The following is a 24,360-nucleotide window of genomic DNA, read 5'->3' on the forward strand; positions in this document are numbered from 1 at the left end:
GTCTGCTTGCTGACTCAACCGGGGCCAGGAACTGAATGTCTGCTCAACATCTCACTTGACTCACCCTATTACCGTTTTATGTGATTAACTGTGTTTTCCTCCAAATGTTTTTTTCAATATTTTTGGGGGGGTTACCCCTTGTTTTCTCCCCAATTTCATGGTGTCCAATTGTCCCCTCATTGCAACTCCCGTACGGACCCGGGAGAGGCGAAGGTCGAGATCCGTGCGTCCACCGAAACACGACCCCGCCAAGCCGCACTGATTCTTGACACACTGCCCGCTTAACCTGGAAGTCAGCCTCACCAATGTGTCGAAGGAAACACCATACACCTGGCGACCTTGTCAGCGTGCATACCCCCGGCCCGCCACAGGAGTCGCTAGAGTGCTGCAGTGCCTTAGACCGCTGCGCCACTCTGGAGGCGTTTTCCTCCAATATTGAACCATTTCCCAGCATGAAGAATCTGTGCTCGGTATTGGATCGGTATGAATCAATGATCTGGCAAGATAAAGCAGGAGCAATTTAGTTTTTTGTAATTTTTTGTTGCATTTTTTATAGTTACAGATAAGACAGAACAGGTAGAGAGAAAAACATACACTGATCCCCTACCAGATCAAACCTACCCCAATGCTCCAACAGAGCCCCACCCCAAAACCAGACTTAAAGCAGGTATTATATAGAATTAGTTATTTATTTATATATACTTCAACAGTTGAAGTATACTGTTGAAGTATATATAAATAAATAACTCATTCTATATCATTCCTGCTTTAAGTCTGGTTTTGGGGTGGGGCTCTGTTGGAGCATTGGGGTAGGTTTGATCTGGTAGTGTGTGTGTATGTATGTATGTATGTATGTATATATATATATATATATATATATATATATATATATATATATATATATATATACACAGATATACATATATATATATATATAATATATATATATATATATATATATATATATATATAACACAGATATACATATATATATATATATATATATACACAGATATACATATATATATATATATATATACACAGATATACATATATATATATATATATACACAGATATACATATATATATATATATATATACACAGATATACATATATATATATATACACAGATATACACAGATATACATATATATATATATACACAGATATACACAGATATACATATATATATATATACACAGATATACATATATATATATACACAGATATACATATATATATATACACAGATATACATATATATATATATATATATATATATATATATATATATATATATATATATATATATATACACATACACACACACACTGTTGAAGTCGGAAGTTTACATGCACTTAGGTTGGAGTCATTAACTCGTTTTTCAACCACTCCACAAATTTCTTCTTAACAAACTATGGTTTCGGCAAGTCGGTTAGGACATCTACTTTGTGCATGACACAAGTAATTTTTCCAACAATTATTTACAGACAGATTATTTCACTTATCTTATCACTATCACAATTCCAGCGGGTCAGAAGTTTACATACACAAAGTTGACTGTGCCTTTAAACAGCTTGGAAAATTGCAGAAAATTATATCATGGCTTTAGAAGCTTCTGATAGGCTAATTGACATCATTTGAGTCAATTGGAGGTGTACCTGTGGATGTATTTCAAGGCCTACCTTCAAACTCAGTGCCTCTTTGCTTGACATCATGGGAAAATCAGCCAAGACCTCAGAAGAAAAATTGTAGACCTCCACAAATCTGGCTCATCTTTGGGAGCAATTTCCAAACGCCTGAAGGTGCCACGTTCATCTGTACAAACAATAGTACGCAAGTATAAACACCATGGGACCACACAGCTGTCATAACGCTCAGGAAGGAGACGCGTTCTGTCTCCTAGAGATGAACGTACTTCGGTGCGAAAAGTGCAAATCAATCCCAGAACAACAGCAAAGGACCTTGCGAAGATGCTGGAGGAAACGGGTACAAAAGTATCTATATCCACAGTAGAACGAGTCCTATATCGACATAACCTGAAAGGCCGCTCAGCAAGGAAGAAGCCACTGCTCCAAAACCACCATAAAAAAGCCAGACTACGGTTTGCAACTGCACATGCGGACAAAGATTGTACTTTTTGGAGAAATGTCCTCTGGTCTGATGAAACAAAAATAGAACTGTTTGGCCATAATGACCATCGTTATGTTTGGAGAAAAAAGGGGGAGGCTTGCAAGCTGAAGAACACCATCCCAACCGTGAAGCACGGGGGTGGCAGCATCATGTTGTGGGGGTGCTTTGCTGCAGGAGGGACTAGTGCACTTCACAAAATAGATGGCATCATGAGGAAAATTATGTGGATATATTGAAGCAACATCAAGATATCAGACAGGAAGTTAAAGCTTGGTCACAAATGGGTCTTCCAAATGGACAATGACCCCAAGCATACTTCCGAAGTTGCTGCAAAATGGTTAAGGACAACAAAGTAAAGGTATTGGAGTGGCCATCACAAAGCCCTGACCTCAAGCCTATAGAAAATTTGTGGGCAGAACTGAAAAAGTGTGTGCGAGCAAGGAGGCCTGCAAACCTGACTCAGTTACACCAGCTCTGTCAGGAGGAATGGGCCAAAATTCACCCAACTTATTTTGGGAATGTTGTGGAAGGCTACCTGAAATGTTTGACCCAAGTTAAACAATTTAAAGGCAATGCTACCAAATACTAATTGAGTGTATGCAAACTTCTGACCCACTGGGAATGTGATGAAAGAAATAAAAGCTGAAATAAATCATTCTCTCTACTATTATTCTGACATTTCACGTTCTTAAAATAAAGTGGTGATCCTAACTGACCTAAGACAGGGAATTTATACGAGGATTAAATGTCAGGAATTGTGAAAAACTGAGTTTAAATGTATTTGGCTAAGGTGTATGTAAACTTCCGACTTCATCTGTGTGTGTGCGATATATAAAAAGTAAACACGAGTAAAAATAGTGATACACATTCCAATTTGGGTTTGTTTATGGAGTTGTGAAAGTAGCTGGGTCCATGTCTTCTACAAAGGATAGGAAAGGAGGCCAGATATTATAAAAATGTAATTGCAGATCCCCTTATGGAGTAGCACATTTTCTCTAGCTTGAGATGTTGCATGACTTCCTTTATCCAATAGCTAAATGTAGGAAGAAACGCATTCTTCAGAGCCATTCAGGTTTGAGTAAAGCATGCAGTGTGTCTAAAGCACTCAGGCTGACACACTAAATCCAATATGTTTACCTTATTTTCAGCACTCCTGCTGGGCTAGAATGGGGTTTGAAACATTAAGGAGAGCAAAGAACTATTCTCTGTCACCCAAATGACATGGTAACCTGGACTGAATTTGCAATGTACAGAAATGTACTGCGTGGTGTGTCTATGAAATTGAAATAGAACACATTCTTGGCAGATGTAGCACATTTTTTTGGAAGATTTAATTCAATTAGCTATGATCAATTAGCTTTGATGATGTCCTTATGGCCCAGCACACAGTGTGATGTACATCTGTGTTCGTTAGGTCGGATCTGTGTTTGTTGTCAGGTTGCTATGACAGCCTAAGTCACTGATTATATGTTTCACTTAGACCTGGATACATTAATGGAGAGACACTAGAGACGGGTACATCATGTGTTTCTAAAATGTATTTCAAGTATTAATGTCATGTGCACAGTGAAATGCCTTTCTTGCAAGCTCCAAACCCCCAAATGCAGTCATCAATATCAATGTAGCACTAAAAATAACATACAGTAGAACAAAAACGCACAACAAATAAGAACATGAGAAAGTAAGAAGCTATGTACTGTACAGGGTCAGTTCCAATACCATATTAACAATGTGCAGGGATACTGGAGTGATAGAGGTAGATATGTATAAGGCTAAGGTGACTTTGCAGCAGGATATATGATGCGTAAATTATTGTATGCGCACGCGCATGTGTGTGTTTTGGAGTCCTGTGAGTGTGCATACAGAGGGTACAGAAATAAAACGCGTGTCAACTCAGATAGTCCGTGTAGGCATTTTGTTGGCTATTTACCAGTCTTATGGCTTGGGGATAGAAGCTGTTCAGGAGCCTATTGGTGTCAGACTTTTTTTAAATCCCTTGATTTATTTTCCTTTTTTTAATCCCTTTTTCTCCCCAAATTCGTGGTATCCAATTGGTAGTTACAATCCTGTCCCATCGCTGCAACTCCCGTACGGACTCAGGAGAGGCAAAGGTCGAGAGCCACGCATCCTCCGAAACACAACCCAGCTAAGCCGCACTGCTTCTTGAAACAACACCCGCTTAACCCGGAAGCCAGCCGCACCAATGTGTCAGAGCAAACACCGTACACCTGGCAACCGTGTCAGCGTGCATTGCGCCCGGCCATCCACAGGAGTTGCTAGTGCGCGATGGGACAGGAACATTCCTGCCGGCCAAACCCTCATCCAAACCCAGACAACGCTGGGCCAATTGTGTGCCGTACCATGGGTCGCCTGATCGCGGCTTGCTGCGACAGAGCCTGGACTCGAACCAGGATCTCTAGTGGCACAGATAGCACTGCAATGCAGTGCCTTAGACCACTACTCCACTCGGGAAGCCCCGTTCGTGTCAGACTTGATGCAACGGTACCGCTTGCCATGCGGAAGCAGAGAGAACAGTCTATGGCTTGGGTGGCTGGAGTCTTTAATGATTTTCCGGGCCTTCCTTTCACACCGCCTGATTGTAGAGGTCCTGGCTGGCAGGGAGCTCGGCCCTAGTGATGTACTGGGCTGTCCGCACCACCCTCTGTAGTGCCATGCGATCGAGCCTGGTGCTGTTGCCATACTAAGCAGTGATACAGCCAGTCAAGATGCTCTCAATGGTGCAGCTGTAGAACTTTGAGGATTTGAGGGTCCATGCCAAACCTTTTCAACCTCCTGAGGGGGAAGAGGCACTGTCGCGCCTTCTTCACAACTGTGCATGTGTGAGTGGACCATTTTAATTCCTTAGTCATTTGGACACTGAGGAACTTGAAGCTCTCAACCTGCTCCACTGCAGCCCCGTTGATGTGGATGCGGGGGGGGGAGGGAGGGGGGGGGGGCGTGCTTGATCCCACCCAGATCCACGATCAGCTCCTTGGTCTTACTGATGTTGAGGGAGAAGTTGTCCCGGCACCACACTGCCAGGTCACTGACCCCCTCCCTGTAGGCTGTGTCATCGCAGGCTGTGTCATCGTAGGCTGTGTCATCGTCGCCGGTGATCAGGCCTACCACCCTCGTGTCGTCAGCAAACTTTATAGTGTTGGAGTTGTGCATAGCCACACAGTTGTAGATGAACAGGGAGTACTGGAGGGGACTAAGCATGCACCCCTGTGGGGCCCCCATGTTGCGGGTCATCGTGGCGGAGGGGATGTTGCCGACCCTCACCACCTGGGGTCAGCCCGTCAGGAAGTCCAGGATCCAGTTGCAGAGGGAGGTGTTCAGTCCCAGGGTCCTAAGCTTGGTGAAGAGCTTGGAGGGGACAATGGTATTGAACGCTGAGCTGTAGTCAATGAACAGCATTCTCACATACAGTTGAAGTTGGAAGTTTACATTAACTGAGTTTAAATGTATTTGGCTAAGGTGTTTCAAAATTCCTGACATTTAACCCAAGTTAAAATTCCCTGTCTTAGGTCAGTTAGGATCACCACTTTATTTTAAGAATGTGACATTTCTGAATAATAGTAGAGATAATTATTTATTTGAGCTTATATTTCTTTCGTCACATTCCCAGTGGGTCAGAAGTTTGCATACACTCAATTAGTATTTGGTAGCATTGCCTTTAAATTGTTTAACTTGGGTCAAACGTTTCAGGTAGCCTTCCACAAGCTTCCCACAATAAGTTGGGTGAATTTTGGCCCATTCCTCCTGACAGAGCTGGTATAGCTGAGTCAGGTTTGTAGGCCTCCTTGCTCACACACACTTTTTCAGTTCCGCCCACAAATTTTCTATAGGATTGAGGTCAGGGCTTTGTGATGGCCACTCCAATACCTTTACTTTGTTGCCCTTAAGCCATTTTGCCACAACTTTGGAAGTATGCTTGGGGTCATTGTCCATTTGGAAGACCCATTTGCGACCAAGCTTTAACTTCCTGTCTGATATCTTGATGTTGCTTCAATATATCCACATCATTTTCCTCATGATGCCATCTATTTGGTGAAGTGCACCAGTCCCTCCTGCAGCAAAGCACTCCCACAACATGATGCTGCCACCCCCATGCTTCACAGTTGGGATGGTGTTCTTCAGCTTGCAATCCTCTCCCTTTTTCCACCAAACATAACGATGGTCATTATGGCCAAACAGTTCTACTTTTGTTTCATCAGACCAGAGGACATTTCTCCAAAAAGTACGATCTTTGTCCCCATGTGCAATTGCAAACCATAGTCTGGCTTTTTTAATGGCGGTTTTGGAGCAGTGGCTTCTTCCTTGCTGAGTGGCCTTTCAGCTCATGTCGATATAGGACTCCGTTTTACTGTGGATATAGATACTTTTGTACCTGTTTCCTCCAGCATCTTCAAAAAGGTCCTTTGCTGTTGTTCTGGGATTGATTTGCACTTTTCGCATCGAAGTACGTTCATCTCTAGGAGACAGAACGCGTCTCCTTCCGGAGCAGTATGACGGCTGTGTGGTCCCATGGTGTTTATACTTGCATACTATTGTTTGTACAGATGAACGTGGTATCTTCAGGTGTTTGGAAATTGCTCCCAAAGATGAACCAAACTTGTGGAGGTCTACAATTTTTCTTCTGAGGTCTTTGCTGATTTCTTTAGATTTTCCAATGATGTCAAGCAAAGAGGCACTGAGTTTGAAGGTAGGCCTTGAAATACATCCACAGGTACACCTCTAATTGACTCAAATTATGTCAATTAGCCTATCAGAAGCTTCTAAAGCCATGACAATTTTCTGGAATATTCCAAGCTGTTTAAACGCACAGTCAACTTAGTGTGTGTAAACTTCTGTCCCACTGGAATTATGATACAGTGAATTATAAGAGAAATAATCTGTCTGTAAACAAATGTTGGAAAAATTACTTGTGTCATGCACAAAGTAGATGTCCTAACCGACTTGCCAAAACTATAGTTTGTTAACCAGACATTTTTGGAGTGGTTGAAAAACACGTTTTTTAACCTGTTGAGGACAGACGTTCCGCTAGCGGAACCCCGTTCCGCCTGCGGAACCCCTAGCCAACAGCCAATGGCATCGCACGGCGCAAAATACAAAACCAACTAAAATACCACAATTCAATTTTCTCAAACAATCAACTATTTTACACCATTTTAAAGATAAGACTCTCGTTAATCTAACCACATTGTCCGATTTCAAAAAGGCTTTACAGCGAAAGCAAAACATTAGATTATGTTAGGAGAGTACCCAGCCAAAAATAATCACACAGCCATTTTCAAAGCAGGCATATATGTCACAAAAACCCAAACCACAGCTAAATGCAGCACTAACCTTTGATCTTCATCAGATGACACTCCTGGGACATTATGTTATACAATACATGCATGTTTTGTTCAATCAAGTTCATATTTATATCAAAAAACAGCTTTTTACATTAGCATGTGATGTTCAGACCTAGCATATCCACCGAAAACGTCCAATGAATTTACTAAATTACTCATGATAAACGTTGACAAAATACATAACAATTATTTTAAGAATTATAGATACAGAACTCCTTTATGCAATCGCGGTGTCTGATTTTAAAATAGCTTTTCGGCGAAAGCACATTTTGCAATATTCTGAGTACAGAGCTCGGCCATCAAGGCTAGCTATTCAGACCCGCCAACGTCGGGCAGCCTAAACTTAGAATTACTATTAGAAAAATTGGATTACCTTTGCTGTTTTTCGTCAGAATGCACTCCCAGGACTTCTACTTCAACAACAACATGTTGTTTTGGTTCCAAATAATCCATAGTTATATCCAAATACCTCCGTTTTGTTCGTGCGTTCAGGTAACTATCCAAAGGGTAACGCGCGAGCGCATTTCGTGACAAAAAAATTCAAAATATTCCATTACCGTACTTCGAAGCATGTCAAACGCTGTTTAAAATAAATGTTTATGCTATTTTTCTCATAAAATAGCGCTAATATTCCAACCGGGCAACGTTGTATTCATTCAAAGAGAGAAAGAAAAAAATGGCGAGTTCTCGTGACCACGCATCTCCAGTCTCACTGTCCCCAGGCTGACCACTTACAAACTCTGCTCCTATACTTTGCCCAGAGACAGCAGACACCCCATTCCACTTTCTGGCGGCTTTAGCGAGCCAATGGAAGCCTTAGAAAGTGTCACGTAACAGCTCAGATGCTGTAATTTTGATAGAGATGCAACAGAAGGACAACAAATTGTCAGACAGGGCACTTCCTGCATGGAATCTTCTCAGGTTTTGGACTGCCATATGAGTTCTGTTATACTCACAGACACCATTCAAACTGTTTTAGAAAGTGTAGAGTGTTTTCTATCCAAATCTACTAATTATATGCATATTCTATTTTCTGGGCAGGAGTAGTAACCAGATTAAATCGGGTACATTTTTTTATCCAGCCGTGAAAATACTGCCCCCATCCCAAAAGTTTTAATGACTCCAACCTAAGTGTATGTAAACTTCCGACTTCAACTGTAGGTATTCCTCTTATACAGTATAGGTGGGTGAGGGCAGTGTGGAGTACAATTGAGATTGCGTCGTCTATGGATCTGTTGGGGCGATATGCAAATTGGAGTGGGTCTGAGGTGTCTGGGATGATGGCGTTGATATGTGCCGTAACTAGCCTTTCAAAGGAGAGGTTGAAAATGACATTGAATATACGTGCCAGATGATCTGCGCATGCTCTGAGAATGCGCCCTGGAATACTGTCCGGCCTTGCGAGTGTTTAAACCTGATCTAAAGACCTTACTCATGTTGGCCTCGGAGAGCGAGGCAAAGTAGAGATTTCCTGCTGCAGTGCCAATTTTGTGGGGTAAAGAAAAAAACTACAACTTGGGTTCAAATTATTTTAAATACTTTAACTGTGTGTAATTGAGCCTGCCTGATGCAGTGGAACAAATGGAATAATCCCCAAAAATGCAAACCCTGACCATCCAAGCAGACTCAATCTATTACTCAAAGTATTTCAAAGAAAACAAGTACTATTTGAACCCAGGCTTGTTGACTGACTATTGGTGTTGAGACTTTACTGGCTGGGTTTAGAAGCCTTTTAAACTTGTAATCTTTCATTTCCATTACATTTATGATACTATAATTCACTCTACTTGAAAGCAGCCGGATGCATAGATAATGATGCCCTGGAAAATGTGCTACAGTTCCATTAGAGTTCTGCCACGGTGCTCCTGTTAGAAGGCAGTCCAGCCACTTTTCTATTCATCCCTACAACCGATCTCAGTGATAATAATGTCTAGATGGAAAATTTCTCAAATATAGTGTAGGAGGTAATCATAGGTGAATGTCAATGCATATGACCTCGTTTTACAACATCCCAAGGCAGCTGCACAAGTTACGGATGATTCTGTGGCTAATGCAGACTTAATTGTCTCTGTGCTGTAAATTACTCTATTAAAATATCACTTTTTTAATTAAACTTCTCTGGCTTCCAGGTCTTTTCAATTACAAGGCTGAAAAACAGCCATTTGTCATCATTAAATTAGGATGTTTTTCACTCATTTTCAATCTCAGGGTAGTGCTTGTGGAGAATATTCCAGAAGATGTCACCTTCTCTGAGAATGGTACGTCCCACCTCCCGCTCTCTGCTGGGCTGCACAGCCTGTTGGACCTGGCAGTGGCTGGTCACTCTGTGGAGATTGTGTCACCTCAATGGAACCTGAACTCCTCCGACTATGAATCCAGATTCCTACAATCTTCTAGGCAGGTAAGCACAACAACCAAACAGGTAGCACCCCCAGGCCAAATAAGCTATTACTGTTTATCACACCTAGCCATAACGCTTACTTTACGTGGCAGTTTTACTAATGGCCTTTTTCTTGTCAACAAAACCAATTTTATTGTATAAGATGCTCATTACTGTTCTTCCACCAAGAATATAAATAGCTCAAATTCAAGTTTTATTGTAAAAGCACAGTGAAATGCTTAACTGCGAGCTCTACCCAACAGTACACTTATCAATAAAATAGTCTAAATAATAATTTTTTTAAAGTATATATTAAAGAAAACAAGAAATAAGAGACAGCTATATCCAGGGAGTATGTATACATATCTTGTTCACCTTATTCCAGCTGCTGTGACTTCTTGTTGCTTCAAATATCAGCCTTAAGTCCAGTCTTATCCATCTCTCACACATTGTCTTTATAGACTTATGCAGACTGGGTATGGACACTTTCTGCCAGAATGTGCCATTAGTAGGTTGCAGCCAAAGCCAAGCCCATCTATTGTGTTGGCACCCCCCCCCCCCCGGCCATTAGCACTAAAACACTCCTACTTACACTGAGGGGTTTGGCTATAATGGCTATACCCACTGCTGTTTAGATCATTAGACCTAATGGCAGCCCTTGGCAGTTTAACTGGAGAGAAATTGCAATTGGGATCCCTCTGGGCTACACAATTATAATTGCTGGAGCCTGGCCCAGTGTTAAAAATTACATTAATATAAAATGCTTTTTTTGTTTTTGGTTAAAAAAAATATATACTAAAATCACAATTCAGCAACAACAAAAAAAATATTTAGGAAATCTGTTCCCAAGTATTCCCACGAAATAAAAATAGATACAAAAGTATGTGGACACCCCTTCAAATGAGTGGATTTGGCTATTTCAGCCACACCCATTGCTGACAGGTGTTTAAAATCAAGCACTCAGCCATGCAATCGCCATAGACAAACATTGGCAGTAGAATGGCCTTACTCGAGCTCAGTGACTTTCAACATGACAAGTCAGTTTGTCACATTTCTGCCCTGCTAGAGCTGTCCCGGTCAACTGTGAAGTGGAAATGTCTAGGAGCAACAACGGCTCAGTCGTGAAGTGGTAGGCCACACGAGCTCACAGAACGGGACTGCCTAGTGCTGAAGTGCGTAGCGCGTAAAAAACGTCTGTCCTCGGTTGCAACACTCACTACCGAGTTCCAAATCTCTTCTGGAAGCAACAACCGTACAATAACTGTTCGTCGGGAGCTTCATGAAATGGGATTCCATAACCGAGCAGCCACATACTAGTCTAAGATCACCATGCGCAATGGCAAGCCTCGGCTGGAGTGGCATAAAGCTCACCGCCATTGGTCTCTGGAGTAGTGGAAACGTGTTCTCTGTAGTGATGAATCGCGCTTCACCATCTGGCAGTCCGACAGGACGCATTTCCACTGATGCCAGGAGAACGCTACCTGCCCCAATACATAGTGCCAAGTTTGGTGGAGGAGGAATAATGGTCTGGGGCTGTTGTTCATGGTTCAGGCTAGGCCCCTTAGTTCCAGTGAAGTGAAATCTTAACGCTACAGCATACAATGGCATTCTAGACGATTCTGTGCTTCCAAATTTGGCAATAGTTTTGGCAAGGCCCTTTCCTGTTTCAGCATGAAAATGCCCCCGTGCACAAAGCGAGGTCCATACAGAAATGGTTTGTCGAGATCGGTGTGGAAGAACTTGACTTGCCTGCACAGAGCCCTGACCCCATCGAAGACCTTTGGGATGAATTGGAACGCCGACTGCGAGCCAGGCCTAATTGCCCAACATCAGTGCTCGACCTCACTAATGGTCTTGTGCCTAAAAGGAAGCAAGTCCCTGCAGCAATGTTCCAACATCTAGTGGAAAGCCATCCCAGAAGAGTTGAGGCTGTTATAGCAGTAAAGGGGAGACCAACTCCATATTAATGCCCATGATTTTGGAATGAGATGTTTGACGAGCAGGTGTCCACATACTTTTGGTCAGGTAGTGTATGATTGTGTCTCAATGTAATCTAGGTATGAAATGATTGTTAGTTTCAAATGCAATATATTTATGGGTTTACTTGTGGTCATTTTGCAGTGTACAAATTATTATAATTACGTTTCGGGCCCGACCACCCGCTTTGACAAATCAGCCCACGGCTGAATCTAGTTGCCTACCCCTGACCTATTGTGATCCAATTGATTGTGTTCTTGGTTACAGGGTCAGGCTTTGCTGCAAAGACTGCAGGGGCTGAAGAAGAAGGGAATCAATTTGAAGATAGCCAGTGGAAGGATCAACTCTTCAGAGCTGAAGAGCCTGTCTCGTCACAGTGAGTCATGTTGTCAACCACAAGACCAGAGCTACAGCGACATTTACATTCCGTATACAGTATATTGCCATTTTATAGAAAATACTGGGTAGTGAACGGTGTGTCAGGGAAGCGACTTAAAAGGCAAACACCCTTACGCAATGCACCAATAGGGTTAACCCCATTGCTGTGATGCCTGTTGACAGGATGCGTAGGGTGCTTGCATTTCACGCCAGTGACCCGGGTTTGCTTCCCTCCGTCGCCATTCGCTACAATGGTGTCAGAAGTGGGATGGCGGCTGTGAGGGACGCACGGCCCGGACGTGTCAGGGGTCTGAGTAGTCAAAGCACAGGAACTTGCCTTCCCGTTCACACTAGAGACCCAGGTTCGCTTCCCTGCCCCACCGTTCACTACAGTATCTACAAAATGATCTCGACACTTTTATCTCAATGAGGGATATTACATCATGACTAATCTTACATGCAATATTAACATACAGTGCTGTGAAAAAGTATTTGCCCCATTTTCAAATTCTCTACTTTTGGATATTTTGATACTAAATATTATCAGTTCTTGGGATGGCCTGATCTAAGTCAAGACCTAATCCCAATTGAGATGTTGTGGCAGGACTTGAAATGAGCAGCCCACAAATGTCGCTGAGTTTAAGCAGTTCTGCATGCAAGAGTGGACCAGAATTCCTCCACAGCGATGTTAGAGACTGATCAACAACTACAGGAAGCATTTGGTTGCAGTCATTGCAGATAAAGTTGGCACAACCAGTTGAGTGTAAGGGAGCAATTACTTTTTCACACAGCGGAATTGGGTGTTGCATAACATTGTTAATTAAATAAATAAAATAAGTATCCATTTTTGGGGTTATTTGTAAACTCAGGTTCCCTTTATCTAATATTAGGTTGAAGATCTGATTTACATTTACGTAATTTAGCAGACGCTCTTACAGTAGTGAGTTAATACATTTTCAATATGCAAAAATGGAGAATCAGAAAGGGTGCAAATACTTTTTCACAGCACTGTACAATGAAATGTTGAGATTTCTATCTCTGTCGATTCTGTCTTTTCCTACCTGTGTAGGTGAGGTACACTACATTAACATGACAGCCCTGACCAAAGGCTTTCTGCACTCTTCTTTCTGGGTGGTGGACAGGCAGCACATCTACATCGGCAGCGCCACCATGGACTGGCGATCACTGTCCACGGTATCTTAGTATATTCACTCTATTATATTACCTACCTGTGTATATTTCTTTTTTTACCCCTTTTTCGTGGTATCCAATTGGTAGTTACAGTCTTGTCTCATCGCTGCAACTCCCGGACAGACTCGGGAGAGGCGGCAGTCGAGAGCCGTGCGTCCTCTGAAACACAACCCAGCCAAGCCACACTGCCTACTTAACCCGGAAGCCAGCCGCACCAATGTGTTGGAGGCAACACCATACACCTGGCGGCCGTGTCAGCGTGCACTGCGCCCGGCCAGCCACAGGAGTTGATGGTGTGCGACGGGACAAGGACATCCCTGCCGGCCAAACCCTCCCCTAACCCGGATGATGCTGGGCCAATTGTGCGCCGCCCCTTGGGTGTCCCGGTCGCATCCAGCTGCGACAGAGCCTGGACTCGAACCCAGAATCTGTAGTGGCACAGCTAGCACTGTGATGCAGTGCCTCAGACCACTGCGCCACTCGGGAGGCCACCTGTATATATTTCTGTAACATTTATTCTCTATTCAATGAGATCAGTCCACCTATGAGTACTCCTCAAACTGACTAATATGTTCCATACCTTGATTACGTAAACACTTTTACCAACCTACTGTGTACACAAAACCTGTTTTTGATTTTGAGGTCTGATATTGCAGGCATTTTGAGGGTACTGTGTACAACCATCTTCTCTGGGGATTTGTCACATGACTCTGCAATCAATATTTATTCAAACACTGCTAGTTACACTAGGAGAACAGCATCCATTAATTGGCTTAGGTTGCACAAACATCCTGAATATAAAAGAGATGCAACTTTTTATAGTTGGCAGAAAACATCACCGTTTTAACGTGCGTACGAGAAAGGACAATACTGAATTAATTGAGTGGGAACAAAAAGGGAACGTGGTGCTGCTCAAAGCTGAAAAAGTACAAAAGGTTGATTTAAAGTGTGACCCCATTTGCTGTACCTAGCCCGTCTATCTTTATCACTTCACTGAAATAAACATTTGCTTGAGAAGTGCATCACTTGAAACGCTGCTGTGAGAAGGGATGGGAGAGGCTTGGTGATTGGAAGTCCCTGGAGGACTACCTGCCTCGTCCAGGGCCAGAGGAGGGCAGAAGACCATGGGGAGGATTCAAGTGTGGGGAGTAGGAGATGGGAGGAGAGGGAATGGAAAAGGGGGAATGGAAGGAGAGGAGAAGGGGGGAGGAAGGATGAGAAGAGATGTGTGGAGTAAGGATTTGGTATGGGTAGAGTCCCTGGGGGCACATGCTAACATCGTACAACATCTGTGCTGTTGCTTTGTTGTCTCTCAGATGAAAGAACTGGGCATCATCGTCTACAACTGTAGTTGCCTGGCATTGGACCTGCACAGGGTATTCAACCTCTACTGGCAGCTGCAGTATAAGGACTTTATACCGTCCATGTGGTCCAAGAGGCTGAGCGCCCTGTGGAACAAAGATGAGAACCTACCGCTTCTCTTCAACAACACCAAGGCTGAAGTCTTTGTCTCTGTGAGTGACAACTAATCATTTTCTCACATGGCTTCATGCATAAGGACAGGAGTTTGTCCGGACGATGTGACCTTTTAACAAGGACCTTGAGTTTTTCCAGGTTTGGTTACAGACCTGGAAAAAGTATTGTTTATCATTCTGTATCAGTAGTAATTTGTATCATTCTGAGACAGGCTCATTTTTATACTGGATTAATGAATACTTTACAGAGATTATGAATTCTTTGGGATTTTTCTTGCTAGCAATAATAAAATTGGCAATATTTCTGAATACTATTTGAAGACTTTTCTTGGTTAAAGCCTTTTCATTAGTCCTGATATATAAATGATGTAAACATTTGCAATGTCTTCCCACAGTAAGAACTTTGACGAGAGGTGACAGTTGGGGGAAAAAAGCTATTTCTTATACAGCTCGATGTGACTAATCAGCTAGTGTTTTAAGTATGCTGACGGGATGAAAAATTGCATTGCTTCCCACAGAAAACATACGTTTGGCTGGTTGTAAATTAGGCCAGTCGATGAACATTTCTGAAAAACAGAGGGAACGTTAATCATCAGAAGTATTGATGGGATGGAACTGTGATCTGTAATTTTTCTCATCACACACATCCTATGGGTGACAGGGCTTTCGGTTGCGCAGCTCCGTGGCTGAGGAACACACTTCCAGACACTATTAGGGCTGCAGAGTCTCTGGCCTCATTTAAGGCACAGCTCAAGACCATGCTGTTCAGAAAAACTTTCAAGGACCTCTGTTAATTCTGTTCATGTCCTCCAGACCTGTATATAGCTTTGATTGTTGTCTGTGTTTTTTGGTTTATTGTTTTTATTTTATTGCACCTTGGGTGTGAGAAAAGAGCTTTACCAATTAAATGAATATTATTATTATATATAAAGAACAGAGACGGGTTCAGTTAGAGACAAGTAGAGAGAAGGTAACGATGCTGTTGGAATACTAATGGACAAAGATATGTTCCAAGAGGTAGTGGTGGTGATGATGACGACGATTTGATAACAATAATGAGGACGACAACAATGACAATGATTCATTGCATCTGTATAGCATTGGCATTGACATGAGGGCCTCCGTTCTCTACTCTCCACTGATTTAAAAGTCTTATCTTGTGGCAGAGCTCTCCAGATGTCTTCTGCCCTAAAGACAGGACCAGAGACCTTGATGCCATAGCCTACGTGATCCAAAAGGCCAAGAGGTTCATCTACATATCCATTACAGACTACCTGCCTCTCACTAACAGGAATGCTCACAGGTGAGCAATTTGTTGACACTGACAACACCTGATCACCTTATTGTTGACACTGACAACACCTGATCACCTTATTGTTGACACTGACAGCACCTGATCACCTTATTGTTGACACTGACAACACCTGATCACCTTATTGTTGACACTGACAGCACCTGATCACCTTATTGTTGACACTGACAGCATCTGATCACCTTATTGTTGACACTGACAGCACCTGATCACCTTATTGTTAGTGTTGTATTGTTTGCCCATTTATACAATAAAATGACCACTGACAGGATGTAACTGTGTATAATTACCTGTAATTACCAAACAGATTAGTGTGTAACTCTTTGTTACCTTGGCAGATACTGGTCACGTATAGACGGGATGCTTCGGGAGGCCTTGATCCTGAGGAACATCGAAGTGCGTATGTTAGTAAGCTGCTGGGAGCAGACGCATCCCCTGACCTTTAACTTTGTGTGGTCCCTGAAGACCCTGTGCATGGAGCTGGCCAACTGTTCAATGGAGGCTGTGAGTGTGGACACCACACGCCTACATCCTCATTACCTGGATACAAACTGATGTTATACAGAATCAGTACCAGGCTCATTATACCTACAGTGAGCTACAAAAGAATTGGGACAGTTATACATTTTGTTGTTTTTTTGGCTCTATACTCCACCACTTTGGATTTGAAATGATACAATGACTGATGTTAAAGTGCAGACTGTCAGCTTTAGTTAGAAGGTATTTTCATCCATATCGGGTGAACCGTTTAGAAATTACACCACTTTTGGTACATAGTCCCCCCAAATTCACCTATGTGTATTAAAGTAGTCAAAAGTTTAGTATTTGGTACCATATTCCTAGCTTGCAAAGATTACATCAAGCTTGTGACTCTACACACTTGGAGGCATTTGCTGTTTGTTTTGGTTGTGTTAAAGATTATTTTGTGCCCAATAGAAATGAATGGTAAGTAATGTATTGTATCATTTTGGAGTCAATTTAATTGTAAATAAGAATATAATGTGTTTCTAAACCAGGGGAGCAACTTTGGTTTTAGAAGTGGGAGGGACAAAAAAAAGTGTTAAACAAATAAAAATATATTTGATATTTGAGATTCTTCAAAGTAGCCACCCTTTGCCTTGATGACAGCTTTTGGCATTCTCTCAACCAGCTTCTTGAGGTAGTACCCTGGAAGGCATTTCAATTAACAGGTGTGCCTTATTAAAAGATCATTTGTGGAAGGTAGGGGTGGTATACAGAAGATAGCCCTATTTGGTAAATATTTCTGCTCTTTAATTATTTGTTACTTTTAGTTATTTTTGTTGTTGTATTTTTCTTAACTGCATTGTTGGTTAAGAGCTTGTAAGTAAGCATTTCACTGTAAGGTCTACATCTGTTATATTCGGCAAATATGAGAAATAAAATGTGATTTGATATTATGGTAAGAACAGCTCAAATAAGCAAAGAGAAATGACAGTCCATCATTACTTTAAGACATGAAGGTCAGTCAGGGCGGAAAATGTCAAGAACTTTGAAAGTTTCTTCAAGTGCAGTCTCAAAATCCATCAAGCACTATGATGAAACTGGCTCTCATGCGGACCGCCACAGGAAAGGAAGACCCAGAGATACCTCTGCTGCAGAGGATAAGTTCATTAGAGTTACCAGCCTCAGAAATTGTAGCCCAAATAAATGCTTCAGAGTAACAGACAAAGTAACAGACACATCTCAACATCTACTGTTCAGAGGAGACTGTGTGAATCAGGCCTTCATGGTCGAATTGCTGCAAATAAACCACTAGTAAAGGACACCAATAATAAGAAGAGACTTGCTTGGACCAAGAAAGACGAGCAATGGACATTAGACCGGTGGAAATCTGTCCTTTGGTCTGATGAGTCCAACCGCCGTGTCTTTGTAAGACGCAGAGTAGGTGAACGGATGATCTCTGCATGTGTGGTTCCCACCGTGAAGCAGAGGAGGTGTGATGGTGCTTTGCTGGTGGCACTTTAGAATTCAAGGCACACTTAACCAGCATGGCTACCACAGCATTCTGCACCGATACGCCATTCCATCATGATTCCACTTAGTGGGACTATCATTTGGCTTTAAAAAGGACAAACACCTCCAGGCTGTGTAAGGGCTATTTGACCAAGAAGGAGAGTGATGGAGTGCTGCATCAGATGACCTGGCCTCCACAATCACCCAACCTCAACCCAATTGAGATGGTTTGGGATGAGTTGGACCGCAGAGGGAAGGAAAAGCAGCCAACAAGTGCTCAGCATATGTGGGAAGTCCTTCAAGAGTGTTGGAAAAGCATTCCAGGTGAAGCTGGTTGAGAGAATGCAAAGCTGTCATCAAGGCAAAGGGTGGCTACTTTGAAGAATCTAAGATATATTTTGATTTGTTTTAACACTTTTTTGGTTACTACATGATTCCATATGTGTTATTTCATAGTGTTTATGTCTTCACTATTATTCTACAATGTAGAAAATAGTCAATATAAAAGAAAAACCCTTGAATGAGTAGGTGTCCAAACTTTTGACTGGTACTGTATATTTTTTTTTAATCGGGTCGGATAACACTCCAAACAGCCTACCCGACTGCTCAGAGGCGTCCGCATGATCCTAAAGCACACCGTTGCCTGATTAGATTCAGAGGGGTTGGGTTAAATGCGGAAGACATTTCAGTTGAAGGCATTTAGTTGTACAACTGACTAGGTATCCCCCCTTTCCTTTCCTTTGTATCACATTTCAATGATAAAACTAGGGGGCACAAAAAATGCAATTTCAGAATGTGGGGGGGGACATGTTCCCCCCCGTCCCCAGTGAAAGTTGCGCCCCTGTTCTAAAAATGTCTACATTAATATGGATGCTACCATGAATACCGATAGTCCTGAATTAATCAAGAATAATGATAAGTGAGAAAGTTAGTCACACAAATATCATACCAGCATGACATGCTAACCTCTCACCATTACGATAAAAATGTTTGGGGGTATGATATTTGTACGTCTAACTTTCTCACTCATCGTTATTCAGGACTATCCGTAATCATGGTAGCATCCACATTAATGTACAAGTGTTCAGAAACATGTTCTATTCTTATTTACAATAAAAGTGACTCCAAAAAAATACAACACATTATTTAACATTCCTTTCTATCGGCCAGAAAATAATCAAAACGTGCTGTAGTACAGAGCCAAAACAAAAAATGTGTCACTATCCCAATACTTTTGCAGTGCACTGTATATAGTCATCTCTACTGTATGTCATGTAAAATGTATTCATCTCTACTGTACCTGCAAACCTACTGTACATGTAAAATGTATTCATTAATCACCACTGCTAAGCCAGTCCTTGTGTTTTGTGCAGAAGTTCTTCAGCCCCAGGAAGCAGAGAGATGGCACGCTACAGGGAATCAACCATAACAGATTCATGGTGACAGACAGTGCTGTGTACATAGGTGAGTTCACTTGCATTCATTTCAGATGAGTAGAAACTATTTTGCGAATGGTTTATTTTATAATTATTATTTTTTATTCAATTATTGTTCTAGCTACTGGTTGGTGGATTGATTAGTTTGCTTGTGAGGTGGGTTGACTATTTGGCTAGTACCTTTGAAACTATATTTTTGATTAACGATTTTGACGGGTGTCTGTTGTCCCACAGGGAACTTTGACTGGGTGGGGAATGAGTTTATGTTCAACGCTGGAGCAGGCATGGTGATCAGTCAGGCGGAGGGGGTGAAGGAGAAGAACTCAACGTTGGTGGAACAGGTGAGGGCTACGTTCGAGCGGGACTGGTATTCACGCCACACCAAGAGCCTGCAGGCTAACAAGATCCCAGTCTGCAACAAGCACCAGCTCAACCAACTGGCACATCTCAAAATCACTCAACCAACAGAGAGCAATGGGAGTAAGGAGGGTCCCAATGGCTCCCTGTGAATCCGAAGATGTGGTGCGTTACAAGACTGATTTATGCAGGCTTTAAGAGAAAAATAACAGTTTAATGCTGAAATCGGACACTGTAGACGTAATATAGGAATTGGAGGGCATTTGTTCATCTATTGAACCTTCTGCTTATTTCATCCTGACTGTTTCTTACAGAAGACATTCGTGGGAGGGGAAATGATCAAATAAATTGATTTTCTAATGAATGCTGAACCTCAGTAAATATAGCTCATCGTTAAATCCATTTTGCCAATAATGACATCATTCATCACAACCCTTTTAAAACCCTCGGCCAAAGCAGGTTGGAGCTGCATGGACAGTAGTGTGGAGATTTCCTATACAAATCTATACTCCAAAAGGTGTTTACCTGGTGTGTCTTCAATATTAATTTACAAAGTGCATGACAATGATTTTACCTGATGGAATATTGGTCATAGATTCCCAAGGTCATCGTGAATAATTAGGTTTATTAGGTATAACTGGAAAAGGGTGTTTAACCAGTGGGACAACTGTAGCTCTCTTTAAAAACAGATGTTGACTTATTGAACAGATATTGTAAAAAACAATTGGAAGCGATTTCAGTCAGTAAGATCAATAGCATGACTTTTTAAAGACTGCTAAACACCTTTCCAGTTCCCCCAAGGACGTTTTGAAATAAGACCTTATGCATTGGACCGGCAGAGAAAGTAACCACAGCAACTCTTTACACCACCCGCATGATAAACTTTGCACCTGAACATCAAAGATGATCAACTACAGGAGTTGTCAACACCTTTTTATGAACATGTCACTCCAATGTCTAAATACTGTATGTAATAGGCCTATCTGTGGTGTTTGATTGGCATAACACTTGTATTTATTCTGTTTCATCTGTCTTTTCATCGTCTTTTTACAGTAATATAATGGGAGAATACTTTCTCCATGTTTACAGGTGGTTCTCTTCACACATTATTTTATAACTGGGGTTCTGTTATCGTATTTTGATACAAGAAAAATATTAATAGTAAATTGAAATAACAACAATGCACGTACTTCCTGAAAATATTAATAAGTTTGTCAGCGTTAACCAGTACATAAATGTAGCATTAACACATCTATGATGTACACTGCTCTTATGGCAGACAATGTTCTTAATGTGACAGTAAATATCTGTACAACAACTTACCATTTAACTACAGGTAACTGCCAAAATAAAGGAAACATCATCAGTGTGTCTTAATAGGGTGTTGGGCCACCACGAGCCGCCAGAACAGCGTCAATGAGCCTTGGCATCGATTCGACACGTGTCTGCAACTATTGGACGGATGCAACACCATTCTTCCACGAGAAATTCCATAATTTTTTTTTTGTTGTTGATGGTGGTGGAAAACGCCGTCTCAGGCACCGCTTCAGAATCTCCCATAAGTGTTCAATTGGGTTGAGATCTGATGACTGAGACACACACACACCCTTTAAACCCCCTATGCTCCTTTGAGACCCCTCTTTCAAAGGCACAGATATCTCTTCTAGCCATGGTAGCCAAAGTAATGGGCAACTGGGCATTTGTATACATGACCTTAAGCATGATGGGATGTTTTAATTGCTTAATTAACCCATGAACCACACCTGTGTGGAAGCACCTGCTTTCTATATATATATATATATATATATATATATATATATATATATATATATATATATATATATATACACTTTGCATCCCTCATTTACTCAAGTGTTTCCTTTATTTTGGCAGTTACTTGTATGTCTTCATGTCATAAAGAGGTAGTCAAAGGCATCGGACTGCTGTTGGTGCAACAGTCCAGAGTAGGCTACTTCATATATTGTTTTACGAGTGCATCAATGGTGACTGTCAATGATCTGTTTAGGAATGCACTTTGTCACTGTACAAGAAACATGTTTTCTTATTCAATTGCTGGCAAACCTTCAGTCACTGTATTCCTCTTGATGTAGCAATTCTGGGATTAACATTTCCTAACCTATACATCGAACCCATTCATAACAGATCAGAGCAAACCAAATTTGGGGTGTGTCCCAGATACAACCTACAGTATAAACTGTCCCTGATTCACTGTTGCCACCTAGAGTTAGTTTAAGGAAAGACTATTTCTCTCACCTGCAAACAGGCACAAAAGATGTGTGAATACAAAGTAAAGATGAATGAATAGTCTTGGTCCTCATCATCACTTGCGCATTAGACAGACAGCCTACATTTTATTAGAATAGTCTCCTGTGTAGTTTTTCAAAATGTTAGATTAGATTTGTACATCCACAGTAGGCAAACATGTCATACGCTACTACTGAATGGTAAATTAATTCATTTAAAAGGCATGATTGTAATATTGTAATAAGAGCTTGAAGGATACCACTGTGGTCAAGGTGATTTACAGTTCATTTAAAAGCACATTGCATCACAACACACGGAAGACCAGTAGAGGCTGCTGAGGGGAAGACGGCTCATAATAATGGCAGGAACGGAGTAAATGGAATGGCATGAAACCATGTGTTTGATGTATTTGATACCATTCCACTGATTCCATTCCAGCCATTACCACGAGCCCGTCCTCCCCAATTAAGGTGTCACCAACCTCCTGTGTTGAAGACATGGATTGGGCTGGTTCGACATTGCAGCCGACAGTGCAGGCGACTGCCGACTGACTGTTCTACAAATCACCTTGCATCGTAAATAACGGCTCATTATTTGTAGATCAGTCAGTCACAATTGACCCATAATACATTACGGTTTTGATGCTCTCAAACATGACCATTCATTTCGATACTATTACAGTACAATGACTGCCCTCTGGAGGACAATATGTGCCAACAGTTAATTATATACTGAACAAAAATATAAAACGCAACATGTAATTTTACTGAGTTACAGTTCATATACAGAAATCAGTCAATTTAAATAAATTCATTAGGCCCTAATCTATGGATTTCATATGACTGGGAATACAGATATGCATCTGTTGGTCACAGATACCTTAAAAAAGATGATAGGATCAGAAAACCAGTCAGTACCTAGTGTGACCACCATTTGGCTTATGCAGTAAGACACATCTCCTTCACATAGAGTTGATCAGGCTGTTGATTGTGGCATGTGGAAAGTTGTCCCACCCCTCTAATGGCTGTGCGAAGTTCCTGGATATTGTCGGGAACTGGAACACGCTGTCGTACACGTCGATCCAGAGCATCCCAAACATGCTCAATGGGTGACATGTCTGGCGAGTATTCAGGCCATGGAAGAACTGGGACATTTTCAGCTTCCAGGAATTGTGTAGAGATTCTTGTGACATGCATTATCATGCTGAAATATGAGGTAATGGCGGCAGATAAACGGCACGACAATGGGCCTCAGGATCTCGTCACGGTATCTCTGTGCATTCAAATTGCCATCGATAAAATGCAATTGTGTTCGTTGTCCATAGCTTATGCCTGCTCATACCATAACCCCAACATGGGGGACTCTGTTCACAACATTGACATCAGAAAACCGCTCACCAACATTTTTTACCTTTTATTTAACTAGGAAGTCAGTTAAGAACAAATTCTTATTTTCAATGACGGCCTAGGAACAGTGGGTTAACTGCCTTGTTCAGGGGCAGAACGACAGATTTGTACCTTGTCAGCTCGGGGATTCAAACTCGCAACCTTTCGGTTACTAGCCCAACGCTCTAACCACTAGGCTACCCTGCCGCCCCAACATGATGCCATACATGTGGTCTCCGGTTTTGAGGCATGTTGGACGTACTGCCAAATTCTATAAAATGACATTGGAGGGCTGCTTATGGTAGAGAAATTAACATTAAATTCTCTGGCAACAGCTCTGGTGAACATTCCTGAAGTCACCATCCCAACTGCATGTTCCCTCAAAACTTGACACATTTGTGGCATATTGTTGTGTGATAAAACTGCACATTTTAGAGTGGCCTTTTATTGTCCTCAGCACAAGGTGCACCTATAATGATCATTATATTTAATCAGCTTCTTGATATGCCACACCTGTCAGGTGGATGGATTATCTTGACAAATGAGAAATAGTCACTTACAGGGATGCAAACAAATTTGTGCCCAAAATTTGAGAAATAAGCTTTTTGTGCGTATGGAAAACTTCAGCTCATGAAACATGGGACCAACACTTTATGTTGCGTTTATATTTTTGTTCAGTGTACATTACACCATCTCTGTTTCCAAATGTACAAATAAGCAGAGTAAGTTATGCCT

The 24,360-nt window shown here is 41.7% G+C and overlaps 1 protein-coding gene across 1 annotated transcript in view; it reads left to right on the forward strand.

Moving 5' to 3' along the window:
* Window positions 1-21,768, forward strand: part of LOC106577123 (inactive phospholipase D5) — a 54,285-nt gene extending 32,517 nt beyond the window's left edge. The window contains exons 3-10 of the mRNA XM_014154873.3: window positions 9,704-9,896; window positions 12,120-12,228; window positions 13,300-13,424; window positions 14,738-14,935; window positions 16,063-16,199; window positions 16,547-16,712; window positions 19,556-19,646; window positions 19,853-21,768. Coding sequence (XP_014010348.1) covers window positions 9,704-9,896; window positions 12,120-12,228; window positions 13,300-13,424; window positions 14,738-14,935; window positions 16,063-16,199; window positions 16,547-16,712; window positions 19,556-19,646; window positions 19,853-20,127 — 1,294 coding nt within the window. The 3' untranslated portion in view covers window positions 20,128-21,768. The remainder of the gene's footprint in view (window positions 1-9,703; window positions 9,897-12,119; window positions 12,229-13,299; window positions 13,425-14,737; window positions 14,936-16,062; window positions 16,200-16,546; window positions 16,713-19,555; window positions 19,647-19,852) is intronic.
* The last annotated feature ends 2,592 nt before the right edge of the window (window positions 21,769-24,360 follow it).

Source organism: Salmo salar, chromosome 18 (genome assembly GCF_965601325.2).
Source record: "Salmo salar chromosome 18, fSalSal1, whole genome shotgun sequence".
Taxonomy (NCBI): Eukaryota; Metazoa; Chordata; class Actinopteri; order Salmoniformes; family Salmonidae; genus Salmo; species Salmo salar.